Source organism: Oncorhynchus keta, chromosome 24, assembly GCF_023373465.1.
Source record: "Oncorhynchus keta strain PuntledgeMale-10-30-2019 chromosome 24, Oket_V2, whole genome shotgun sequence".
NCBI lineage: Eukaryota > Metazoa > Chordata > Actinopteri > Salmoniformes > Salmonidae > Oncorhynchus > Oncorhynchus keta.
Window position 1 is genome coordinate 36,945,064 of NC_068444.1, and position 13,557 is coordinate 36,958,620.

A 13,557-nucleotide genomic window follows, 5' to 3' on the forward strand; every position below is an offset into this window, starting at 1 on the left:
CGTTTACTCATTTACATTACATTTAAGTCATTTAGCAGACGCTCTTATCCAGAGCGACTTACAAATTGGTGCATTCACCTTATGACATCCAGTAGAACAGTCACTTTACAATAGTGCATCTAAATCTTAAAGGGGGGGGTGAGAAGGATTACTTATCCTATCCTAGGTATTCCTTAAAGAGGTGGGGTTTCAGGTGTCTCCGGAAGGTGGTGATTGACTCCGCTGTCCTGGCGTCGTGAGGGAGTTTGTTCCACCATTGGGGGCCAGAGCAGCGAACAGTTTTGACTGGGCTGAGCGGGAACTGTACTTCCTCAGTGGTAGGGAGGCGAGCATGCCAGAGGTGGATGAACGCAGTGCCCTTGTTTGGGTGTAGGGCCTGATCAGAGCCTGGAGGTACTGAGGTGCCGTTCCCCTCACAGCTCCGTAGGCAAGCACCATGGTCTTGTAGCGGATGCGAGCTTCAACTGGAAGCCAGTGGAGAGAGCGGAGGAGCGGGGTGACGTGAGAGAACTTGGGAAGGTTGAACACCAGACGGGCTGCGGCGTTCTGGATGAGTTGTAGGGGTTTAATGGCACAGGCAGGGAGCCCAGCCAACAGCGAGTTGCAGTAATCCAGACGGGAGATGACAAGTGCCTGGATTAGGACCTGCGCCGCTTCCTGTGTGAGGCAGGGTCGTACTCTGCGGATGTTGTAGAGCATGAACATACAGGAACGGGCCACCGCCTTGATGTTAGTTGAGAACGACAGGGTGTTGTCCAGGATCACGCCAAGGTTCTTAGCGCTCTGGGAGGAGGACACAATGGAGTTGTCAACCGTGATGGCGAGATCATGGAACGGGCAGTCCTTCCCCGGGAGGAAGAGCAGCTGCGTCTTGCCGAGGTTCAGCTTGAGGTGGTGATCCGTCATCCACACTGATATGTCTGCCAGACATGAAGAGATGCGATTCGCCACCTGGTCATCAGAAGGGGGAAAGGAGAAGATTAATTGTGTGTCATCTGCATAGCAATGATAGGAGAGACCATGTGAGGTTATGACAGAGCCAAGTGACTTGGTGTATAGCGAGAATAGGAGAGGGCCTAGAACAGAGCCCTGGGGGACACCAGTGGTGAGAGCGCGTGGTGAGGAGACAGATTCTCGCCACGCCACCTGGTAGGAGCGACCTGTCAGGTAGGACGCAATCCAAGCGTGGGCCGCGCCGGAGATGCCCAACTCGGAGAGGGTGGAGAGGAGGATCTGATGGTTCACAGTATCGAAGGCAGCCGATAGGTCTAGAAGGATGAGAGCAGAGGAGAGAGAGTTAGCTTTAGCAGTGCGGAGCGCCTCCGTGATACAGAGAAGAGCAGTCTCAGTTGAATGACTAGTCTTGAAACCTGACTGATTTGGATCAGGAAGGTCATTCAGAGAGAGATAGCGGGAGAGCTGGCCAAGGACGGCACGTTCAAGAGTTTTGGAGAGAAAAGAAAGAAGGGATACTGGTCTGTAGTTGTTGACATCGGAGGGATCGAGTGTAGGTTTTTTCAGAAGGGGTGCAACTCTCGCTCTCTTGAAGACGGAAGGGACGTAGCCAGCGGTCAGGGATGAGTTGATGAGCGAGGTGAGGTAAGGGAGAAGGTCTCCGGAAATGGTCTGGAGAAGAGAGGAGGGGATAGGGTCAAGCGGGCAGGTTGTTGGGCGGCCGGCCGTCACAAGACGCGAGATTTCATCTGAGAGAGAGGGGAGAAAGAGGTCAGAGCACAGGGTAGGGCAGTGTGAGCAGAACCAGCGGTGCCGTTTGACTTAGCAAACGAGGATCGGATGTCGTCGACCTTCTTTTCAAAATGGTTGACGAAGTCATCTGCAGAGAGGGAGGAGGGGGGAGGGGGAGGAGGATTCAGGAGGGAGGAGAAGGTGGCAAAGAGCTTCCTAGGGTTAGAGGCAGATGCTTGGAATTTAGAGTGGTAGAAAATGGCTTTAGCAGCAGAGACAGAGGAGGAAAATGTAGAGAGGAGGGAGTGAAAGGATGCCAGGTCCGCAGGGAGGCGAGTTTTCCTCCATTTCCACTCGGCTGCCCGGAGCCCTGTTCTGTGAGCTCGCAATGAGTCGTCGAGCCACGGGGCGGGAGGGGAGGACCGAGCCGGCCTGGAGGATAGGGGACATAGAGAGTCAAAGGATGCAGAAAGGGAGGAGAGGAGGGTTGAGGAGGCAGAATCAGGAGATAGGTTGGAGAAGGTTTGAGCAGAGGGAAGAGATGATAGGATGGAAGAGGAGAGAGTAGCGGGGGGAGAGAGAGCGAAGGTTGGGACGGCGCGATACCATCCGAGTAGGGGCAGTGTGGGAGGTGTTGGATGAGAGCGAGAGGGAAAAGGATACAAGGTAGTGGTCGGAGACTTGGAGGGGAGTTGCAATGAGGTTAGTGGAAGAACAGCATCTAGTAAAGATGAGGTCGAGCGTATTGCCTGCCTTGTGAGTAGGGGGAAGGTGAGAGGGTGAGGTCAAAAGAGGAGAGGAGTGGAAAGAAGGAGGCAGAGAGGAATGAGTCAAAGGTAGACGTGGGGAGGTTAAAGTCGCCCAGCACTGTGAGAGGTGAGCCGTCCTCAGGAAAGGAGCTTATCAAGGTATCAAGCTCATTGATGAACTCTCCGAGGGGACCTGGAGGGCGATAAATGATAAGGATGTTAAGCTTGAAAGGGCTGGTAACTGTGACAGCATGGAATTCAAAGGAGGCGATAGACAGATGGGTAAGGGGAGAAAGAGAGAATGACCACTTGGGAGAGATGAGGATCCCGGTGCCACCATCCCGCTGACCAGAAGCTCTCGGGGTGTGCGAGAACACGTGGGCGGACGAAGAGAGAGTGGTAGGAGTAGCAGTGTTGTCTGTGGTGATCCATGTTTCCGTCAGTGCTAAGAAGTTGAGGGACTGGAGGGAGGCATAGGCTGAGATGAACTCTGCCTTGTTGGCCGCAGATCGGCAGTTCCAGAGGCTACCGGAGACCTGGAACTCCACGTGGGTCGTGCGCGCTGGGACCACCAGATTAGGGTGGCCGCGGCCACGCGGTGTGGAGCGTTTGTATGGTCTGTGCAGAGAGGAGAGAACAGGGATAGACAGACACATAGTTGACAGGCTACAGAAGAGGCTACGCTAATGCAAAGGAGATTGGAATGACAAGTGGACTACACGTCTCGAATGTTCAGAAAGTTAAGCTTACGTAGCAAGAATCTTATTGACTAAAATGATTAAAATGATACAGTACTGCTGAAGTAGGCTAGCTGGCAGTGGCTGCGTTGTTGACACTACACTAATCAAGTCGTTCCGTTGAGTGTAATAGTTTCTACAGTGCTGCTATTCGGGGGCTAGCTGGCTAGCTAGCAGTGTTGTTTACGTTACGTTGCGTTAAAAGAACGACAATAGCTGGCTAGCTAACCTAGAAAATCGCTCTAGACTACACAATTATCTTTGATACAAAGACGGCTATGTAGCTAGCTGTGTAGCTAGCTACGATCAAACAAATCAAACCGTTGTACTGTAATGAAATTAAATGAAAATGTGATACTACCTACTCCATGTGTAACTCTGTGTTGTCTGCTCACACTGCTATGCTTTATCTTGGCCAGGTCGCAGTTGCAAATGAGAACTTGTTCTCAACTAGCCTACCTGGTTAAATAAAGGTGAAAAAAAAATCCTCCCCCCTTACCTCTTCATTTAAAATCCCAGAGGCCTCTACATTATGGACAAGGTATGTGTGTGAAAACCATTATCAAAACAATCCTTCCCAGAGGATATACTGTACCCATTGGACTTGGGGCTCTGCAGGGAGTTTACTTTAGGTTTAGATTTTTTAAATTCTGCTTTGCCACTAAAATCACAGTAAAACAACTAAAATCTTATGTTATTGTTGTTATTTTTTTGTATATTCTTCTTCTTCTTATTCATAATAAAAGGGAAGGGGAGGTGATTCAAAAATGAACCCCAAAAGGTTCTTCAAAAGGTTCTTTGACGATCCATTAAAAAGAGGTTCTTTGAAGAACTTACAGGGGTTCCCCCACAGTCTCAATTTGAAGAATCCCTCAAGGATACTCCATGAACCTTTTCTTTTTAGAGTGTAGTCACAGGAAGAAATGCTTAGGCATTAACTCAGCAGGCTGACACGGTCTTAACCCAGTCAGTCACATGTTAACCTTTAATGAATACACTTGCTGGAGACTTGAAACTAGCACGTCTAACACAAACTAACACATGTCAAACTAACACGTCTTCAGGTCTCAGGCAGGGTTGCTCATCGCGTCAGCATAGATCACCAAACCATGCTGTTTTGATGAGTAACCTTGCTGGATCTTGAAGACTTGTGTTAGTGTAACAGATGGGGATCTGTGAAACTCACTCATCAGCCTGAAGTGTCACCCCTTGCATAATTGAAGAAGGCCTTTTTCAATATGATGGGTTGGAATGCTTCAGGAAAGAGGGTCCATGTGTTTGCGAGGCAGAGGTCCTGAGTTTTTGTCTCGTATGAGCTGAATCAGAGGGAAGCGATACTTGCTATGCATACAGAGTAATTAACATGAACTTCTTGAACTAATTCTTAAATACATTAGCTAAGTGGGCTAACACAGTCTTGTGACATGCAGGAGACCCGGTTTGAACCCAGTCAGTCACAAGAACAATATTAAATGTGCTGTGAAGCCCAAGGAATTTTTTATTTAAATACTTTTGTTAAATTGATCAATGAAAAGTCATCATTACTTAAAATGTTTTTGGTACTGACTAAAAACTAAATTAGTCACAACAACTGTATTTTTTAAAGTTATGATAACAAATCAACTTTTTTCCCCCAACATGCTCTACTGCGGGTTTATTTTGGGGGAATTGTTTTGAATATCTGTGTTTTTGCATGTGCATTGAGTGAATAATTCTATGCTACGCAAAGATAAATAACATACATTTTTCTCAACTAATCCTATCATTCAGTTTAATTTTTTCCACCTGTTACCGAAATGGTTGCTCCAGTTTAAATGGCTCAGGTAGTCTCCTCACAAAGTTCCTAACCCTGGCAGTCATTATGAATGCAGTTTGTGAGTGACTAAAATATCAACCATTGAAATGTCCTAACTCTGGCTTGATTGCAATAGGAATGATGTATCCCTTTGCAAGCATAATGTGATTTGCAGGTAGGGTTGGAAAATTCTGGTTAATTTCCCTTGGTTTTCCAGAAATCACAGTTGGAAGATTGAAAATCTGAACATTTTGGGAATGTTACTGGAATTTTGCAACCCTACTTGCAAGCCTGATGCAGCTTGTAAACCATGAGTTTCAGGCCACTGTATTACGGTAAAGCTAAGCCTCAAAATAAGGCCTTATCAGATATGTAATGTATTGTTTTACATTTACATTTACATTTAAGTCATTTAGCAGACGCTCTTATCCAGAGCGACTTACAAATTGGTGCATTCACCTTATGACATCCAGTGGAACAGCCACTTTACAATAGTGCATCTAAATCTTTTAAGGGGGGTGAGAAGGATTACTTTATCCTATCCTAGGTATTCCTTAAAGAGGTGGGGTTTCAGGTGTCTCCGGAAGGTGGTGATTGACTCCGCTGTCCTGGCGTCGTGAGGGGGTTTGTTCCACCATTGGGGAGCCAGAGCAGCGAACAGTTTTGACTGGGCTGAGCGGGAACTGTACTTCCTCAGTGGTAGGGAGGCGAGCAGGCCAGAGGTGGATGAACGCAGTGCCCTTGTTTGGGTGTAGGGCCTGATCAGAGCCTGGAGGTACTGAGGTGCCGTTCCCCTCACAGCTCCGTAGGCAAGCACCATGGTCTTGTAGCGGATGCGAGCTTCAACTGGAAGCCAGTGGAGAGAGCGGAGGAGCGGGGTGACGTGAGAGAACTTGGGAAGGTTGAACACCAGACGGGCTGCAGCGTTCTGGATGAGTTGTAGGGGTTTAATGGCACAGGCAGGGAGCCCAGCCAACAGCGAGTTGCAGTAATCCAGACGGGAGATGACAAGTGCCTGGATTAGGACCTGCGCCGCTTCCTGTGTGAGGCAGGGTCGTACTCTGCGGATGTTGTAGAGCATGAACCTACAGGAACGGGCCACCGCCTTGATGTTAGTTGAGAACGACAGGGTGTTGTCCAGGATCACGCCAAGATTCTTAGCGCTCTGGGAGGAGGACACAATGGAGTTGTCAACCGTGATGGCGAGATCATGGAACGGGCAGTCCTTCCCCGGGAGGAAGAGCAGCTGCGTCTTGCCGAGGTTCAGCTTGAGGTGGTGATCCGTCATCCACACTGATATGTCTGCCAGACATGAAGAGATGCGATTCGCCACCTGGTCATCAGAAGGGGGAAAGGAGAAGATTAATTGTGTGTCATCTGCATAGCAATGATAGGAGAGACCATGTGAGGTTATGACAGAGCCAAGTGACTTGGTGTATAGCGAGAATAGGAGAGGGCCTAGAACAGAGCCCTGGGGCGGACAGAAACAAACATCTCTCTGGTAAGAAGAGTGGCGGGGCGTATTCATGACTAACAGGACTTTACAGGAACCAAATCCTTCTGACACCAGTGGTGAGAGCGCGTGGTGAGGAGACAGATTCTCGCCACGCCACCTGGTAGGAGCGACCTGTCAGGTAGGACGCAATCCAAGCGTGGGCCGCGCCAGAAACAAACATCTCTCTGGTAAGAGATGCCCAACTCGGAGAGGGTGGAGAGGAGGATCTGATGGTTCACAGTATCGAAGGCAGCCGATAGGTCTAGAAGGATGAGAGCAGAGGAGAGAGAGTTAGCTTTAGCAGTGCGGAGCGCCTCCGTGATACAGAGAAGAGCAGTCTCAGTTGAATGACTAGTCTTGAAACCTGACTGATTTGGATCAAGAAGGTCATTCTGAGAGAGATAGCGGGAGAGCTGGCCAAGGACGGCACGTTCAAGAGTTTTGGAGAGAAAATAAAGAAGGGATACTGGTCTGTAGTTGTTGACATCGGAGGGATCGAGTGGAGGTTTTTTCAGAAGCTGGGGGGTGCAACTCTCGCTCTCTTGAAGACGGAAGGGACGTAGCCAGCGGTCAGGGATGAGTTGATGAGCGAGGTGCCCAACAACCCACCTGGACAAGAGGAATACCATGTAAGGAGATGATTGTGGACTTGAACACCCCCTATCCATCGATGGTAAGGGAGAAGGTCTCCGGAAATGGTCTGGAGAAGAGAGGAGGGGATAGGGTCGAGCGGGCAGGTTGTTGGGCGGCCGGCCGTCACAAGACGCGAGATTTCATCTGGAGAGAGAGGGGAGAAAGAGGTCAGAGCACAGGGTAGGGCAGTGTGAGCAGAACCAGCGGTGCCGTTTGACTTAGCAAACGAGGATCGGATGTCGCCCTCGACCTTCTTTTCAAAATGGTTGACAGAAGTCATCTGCAGAGAGGGAGGAGGGGGAGGAGGATTCAGGAGGGAGGAGAAGGTGGCAAAGAGCTTCCTAGGGTTAGAGGCAGATGCTTGGAATTTAGAGTGGTAGAAAGTGGCTTTAGCAGCAGAGACAGAGGAGGAAAATGTAGAGAGGAGGGAGTGAAAGGATGCCAGGTCCGCCGCGCCGGGGAGGCGAGGAGTTTTCCTCCATTTCCGCTCGGCTGCCCGGAGCCCTGTTCTGTGAGCTCGCAATGAGTCGTCGAGCCACGGAGCGGGAGGGAGGAGACCGAGCCGGCCTGGAAGATAGGGGACATAGAGAGTCAAAGGATGCAGAAAGGGAGGGAGAGGAGGGTTGGGGAGGCAGAATCAGGAGATAGGTTGGAGAAGGTTTGAGCAGAGGGAAGAGATGATAGGATGGAAGAGGAGAGAGTAGCTTGGGGGGAGAGAGAGCAAAGGTTGGGACGGCGCGATACCATTCGAGTAGGGGCAGTGTGGGAAGTGTTGGATGAGAGCGAGAGGGAAAAGGATACAAGGTAGTGGTCGGAGACTTGGAGGGGAGTTGCAATGAGGTTAGTGGAAGAACAGCATCTAGTAAAGATGAGGTCGAGCGTATTGCCTGCCTTGTGAGTAGGGGGGAAGGTGAGAGGGTGAGGTCAAAAGAGGAGAGGAGTGGAAAGAAGGAGGCAGAGAGGAATGAGTCAAAGGTAGACGTGGGGAGGTTAAAGTCGCCCAGAACTGTGAGAGGTGAGCCGTCCTCAGGAAAGGAGCTTATCAAGGCATCAAGCTCATTGATGAACTCTCCGAGGGGACCTGGAGGGCGATAAATGATAAGGATGTTAAGCTTGAAAGGGCTGGTAACTGTGACAGCATGAAATTCAAAGGAGGCGATAGACAGATGGGTAAGGGGAGAAAGAGAGAATGACCACTTGGGAGAGATGAGGATCCCGGTGCCACCACCCCGCTGACCAGAAGCTCTCGGGGTGTGCGAGAACACGTGGGCGGACGAAGAGAGAGCGGTAGGAGTAGCAGTGTTGTCTGTGGTGATCCATGTTTCCGTTAGTGCCAAGAAGTCGAGGGACTGGAGGGAGGTATAGGCTGAGATGAACTCTGCCTTGTTGGCCGCAGATCGGCAGTTCCAGAGGCTACCGGAGACCTGGAACTCCACGTGGGTCGTGCGCGCTGGGACCACCAGATTAGGGTGGCCGCGGCCACGCGGTGTGGAGCGTTTGTATGGTCTGTGCAGAGAGGAGAGAACAGGGATAGACAGACACATAGTTGACAGGCTACAGAAGAGGCTACGCTAATGCAAGGAGATTGGAATCATCAATCATATTGTCATAAAAGAGTTTAATTATAAAGATATCATTCACTTAGGAATTAACTTGGTTAAAGCCATAGGACTGCAATATTCATTAGATTCAGTTCCATATCATGAAATATAATGTATTATTTGTGAATTCAATGATTCAATGTATGTATACATTACAAATGCAAAAATATTGAATTCCAATTTAATATTTTACTACAAATTCAAAATTATGGAATTCGAATACAATTTCTCTTGGCACTGAAATCGCTCAATAGCTAGCTCATTCACAGCTCTGTCTGTAAGAAAGTGTTTTCACTAGTTAGCTAGCTAGCCATTCACGTCTGTAGTTGTCTGTGTTTTCAAACCAGCATGGCTGTAATGCATTGTGCACTATAGTCTTATAAGTCAAGTTATTACAGTTCATGATCTATAAAATATAATACCGAATTTTCTGAGTGCTTTGGAGTTATTATGGATGCTTATATTCAGTGTTATAACACATTATAAAGGATGTTATAAAGGGTTATGCAAATGTACTTCGTAGAATGTGCTACCGAGTGGTCAAGCTTCAGTACTGTCAAGATAAATCATCAATAAAGTAAACTAGTTTCTCTGCTGTTGTTGATCAGATGGATCATAATGCATACATCAACATGCTTCTTACCTTACCCAACAATTAAAAAATCCTAACATCAAGGTTTCACTGTATTGCATCATGTTATCATAGGAAGGAAGAGGACGAGGAGGGGTGGGTTGCACATAAATTCATGTTTTGCCAGGAACAAACAACGTGGTGAGAGCTGATGGAGCTCTGACCCACTGACAGACAGAGAAACTTTACCACTTTTACAACAGAGCTGTGGCCCGCTGATGACTCAACCTGGGTAGCAGAATTACAGTGAGAGCTGAGAACTAGGCATAGCGACAAGGCAAATAGTAGGTGGTGCTGTTGATTGCTTTCTGTTTGCCTTCTGCTCATTTGTCAGCTGCCCCATCGAGAGCATACCGACAGGTTGCATCACTGCCTGGTATGGCAACTGCAAGGACTCCAACTGCAAGGCACTACAGAAGGTAGTGTGGTACATCACTGGGGCCAAGTACATCACTGGGGCCAAGCTTCCTGCCATCTAGGACCTCTATACCATGCGGTGTCAGAGGAAGGCCCTAAAAATTATCAAAGACTCCAGCCACCCTAGTCATAGACTGTTCTGCTACCGCACGGCAAGAGGTACCTGGAGCACCAAGTCTAGGTTCAAGAGGCTTCTAAACAGTTTCTACCCCCAAGGGATAAGACTCCTGAACACCTAATCAAATGGCTACCCAGACTATTTGCATTCTACCCCCACGCTTTTACACCGCTGCTACTCTCTGTTGTTATCATCTATGCATAGTCACTTTAACAACTCTACCTACATGTACATTTTACCTCAACTAACCGGTGCCCCCGCACATTGACTCTTTACCGGTACCCCCCTGTATATAGTCTCACTATTGTTATTTTACTGCTGCTCTTCAATTACTTGTTACTTTTATTTCTTATTCTTATCGGTATTTTTTTTTAAACTGCATTGGCAGTAAAGGGCTCGTAAGTAAGCATTTCATTGCTCTCATTCCTGATGTTGAGTGGTCGACCATGACTCATATATGACCTACCAAGCCCTACTCTTGATAAGCATCTGTTCACACTTGCCTTGACTAGTCTTTTGGGTTTTGGAGTTAGGCTACAAATTGTGATCCTCCCATTGCTGGAAATACTTTCCAAGCTTATCCCACACACAATGGTTGATTTCACTGTAAGGTGAAATACCTGTTGTATTTGGCACATGTGACAAATAAAATTTGATTTGATTTGTAAGACTCATCTCAGCCTGAGAACTCACCATCATAGCAAAAACCTAAACACCATCATTCTCACATATTATCCAATAGCATAATTCTAGTTGTCTTTAAAAGTGAACCACGAATAGAAAACACAAAAGAATATAAAATTCTAAATCTGTGTGATATTGCTTCTAACAGTGCTTCTCCATTTTGTGGGATCCTCTTTGATTCACTGATTTGCCTAGTCAAATAAAAGGTTAAATTATAAAAAAACAAAAAAACTATGCCAGTGCCTCTTCTAACCTCGAACCCATTGTTGACCACAACCCATGGACCAGTGGCAACACACCAGTGGGCCGCAAACCACAATCTGGAAAACACTGCTCGGAACGCTATCATAACATTCACAAAGAATCCTACATGTTCACAAAGATATAATCAGAAAATGTCATACAGTGTATTGCATAGGCCAGGAAATGAGTGTCTGATGGCTCTGTGTTGTCTGCAGAATTTTTGTGTTCCTTCTCCTGTTCGGGAATTCTCCAGTTACTTCTGGGAAATTCTCAATTGTCAATCTCAGGAAGATGTCCTTTTCCCTTTTTAGATGAGGCTTTGGTGACTTCATATTTCGTTTGGAAGTGTGGATGGGGGGCAAGGTTGATTACTGCACTTTTATAAATAGTGAACTTCATTCTGTACTTCCCCTCGCGGGGAGGTCAGGAAATGTCTGCATCCTGTCACCAGGGTATTCTGACACAACTTTCACCTAATTCCAGTAACATTGGAAAGGGCCTAATTAACATGGATACTATTGTCCATCTATCGTAAGAAAGAAAGAAAACTGTTTGTTAGAAACTCATAAAATGAGTACATGCTAATGTAGAAAACCTTTGTTCATGTTCAGGTCACATGGTCCAGAAAAAACTCCTCGATCTTGCAATGAGCAATGACCTCTTTTGATCACAAGGTCACGATTAACAAAATAACACATTTGGGATTGCAGCAAGACTTTGGTGAGAAGAATCCTTCCACTTAGACCACATGATTCATGTGGTCATCTGCCTCTTAAAAGTGTCTCGAGCCCTAATGGACCACTAGTAGAAACGTGTATCAATATAAATATCTTTGGCTCACGGTGGCACACTCATGGGTTTCAAATGACAGCATACGAATGATGTTTACGTATGTATGCGTCATAGGAAACCATCATGGTTGTGCAGCATGCAGCGTTGCTGTATCTGAAAATTGGCATCTCCATCAATCAAAAACATCCTATAAACAAATAGGCTTACGTACGGAAACATTTTGATGAATGAAAGCGAGCCACACAGATATTTTGGTAATAAGTTTTATTGCCCCTTGCTTTGTAACTAAAATGTTGGGAGTCACCCCTTGTTAGTACTGCATACAGCTTGAAACAGCTGAACATTTTTGTTCAGTGATGCTCACCCAGTAGCACTGGGAAGTCAACACAAACATGCACAATAGTCTTCAGTCATTCAATCTCAGTCAAATTCATTCTGATAGTTCTGACTAAACTGGTTAATTTAACCAGTTTTTAAATTTAACCTGAACATGTTTGTACATTATAGAGTCCATTGCATGAATCTTTAATATACAACAGTAATAGAAAATCTGCAGTCAGGCTATGCCATTATAAATAACCCACTTAATAAAAAATGATTTGATTAAATACAGCTTTATCTTTACTATGGTAAATAACATCGACACATAATAAAATATATCACAAAGTGATGTTCTCTGCATCCCATCCTTTTAACATAAAAGATATTCAAGATGTCCAATTGCACTTTCTTCTGTGCAGAAATTCAGTCTGAATGCTTGTGCAATGTCCCAAAAACCCTGTCCCAGTGTGTGAAGTACGGAGCATAGTTGGACTTGAACTTCAGATGGTGCAGGTCGTGGTGCGGAGCTCCACCGTAGAGCCCAAAGGGCACCAGTCTATGCGTGGACCAGGGCAGGTCATAGCCAGAGTGGTCCTCCACAGAAAGCCAGATATTCAGAACATAGAAGAGCATCTCTGTCAGGGGGTGGCAGCCCAGCAGCAGAGGGTTGACCCCAGCGAAGAATCCCAGAGACAGGGTTTCCCAGGCCCCAGAGTACTCAGTGGTCAGGGCGAAGGTGGATGTGTGCTTGTGGTGCACCTTGTGGAACGTCCGGTAGAGCCAGGGCACCTTATGGTGAAACAGATGCCAGATGAAGTATTGGAAGTCGAACAGCAGGAGGCAGGCGACTACGTCCCAGATGAGACGCAGCGTTCCGGGGGCCTCGGGCATGAAGGTGGCTGGTCTCCAGAACCAGTGCAGCACAGTGAGAGGGAAGAGGAACACTACATGGTTGTAGAGGGAGTGAGCCAGGCAGCTCCACATCATGGTCCAGGAGACGTGGCTCTTCTGCTGGATCTTAAAGGTCCTGATCCAGGCCAGTCTGGGGGAGAGGAGGTCCAGCACCACGAAGGGCAGGCAGAAGGTGAGGTAGACGCTGAGGGAGAAAAGCACAGGGAAGAAAGGTGATCTGAGCCAGGCATTATATCCCAGGATGAAGTCCCATAGGCTCTGTAGAAGCATTGTGTTCAGTCTTGTTGTGTGTGAGCTTGAAGGGCGTGTTTAAACAACCTCCTGCAAAAGCTCTCTCCTTTTATGAGTTCTCGGTGAAAAGTATGCGCCCACAGATGTCCTTATATAGACTTACTAAACTTCCGGGGGACTTCTTACAGTGCCTTCAGAAAGTATTCATACCCCTTGACTTATACCACACTTAGCTAAGTTATCTGATTCAGAGTATGATTGTTCTGTATGCCTGTATTGAACATCTCAATACAATCATTAAATAAATACATTCATAATCAGAAATGAGTGTTATTCTAAGCTAAGGTATATCAAGTTTCCCTGTATTGCATAATGTTATCAAAGAGAAGAGGAGGACAAGGAGGAGGGGTGGGTTGAACATTTTTATTTTGCAAGGAGCAAACAACATGGTGAGAGCTGATGGAGGTCTGACCCACTGACAGTCAGAGAGACTTCACCACTGTTACAACAGA

The 13,557-nt window shown here is 47.0% G+C and overlaps 1 protein-coding gene across 1 annotated transcript; it reads right to left on the bottom strand.

Moving 5' to 3' along the window:
- Positions 1–11,830: 11,830 nt before the first annotated feature.
- Positions 11,831–13,342, bottom strand: LOC118357477 (cholesterol 25-hydroxylase-like protein). The gene has a single exon (XM_035734617.2). The coding sequence runs from the start codon at positions 13,082–13,084 to the stop codon at positions 12,326–12,328; it is 759 nt and encodes a 252-aa protein (XP_035590510.1). The 5' UTR covers positions 13,085–13,342; the 3' UTR covers positions 11,831–12,325.
- Between the last annotated feature and the right edge of the window lie 215 nt (positions 13,343–13,557).

Bases quoted from the DNA above. Each gene is read 5' to 3' on its own strand.
- LOC118357477 (XM_035734617.2), bottom strand. From the start codon at position 13,084: ATGCTTCTACAGAGCCTATGGGACTTCATCCTGGGATATAATGCCTGG.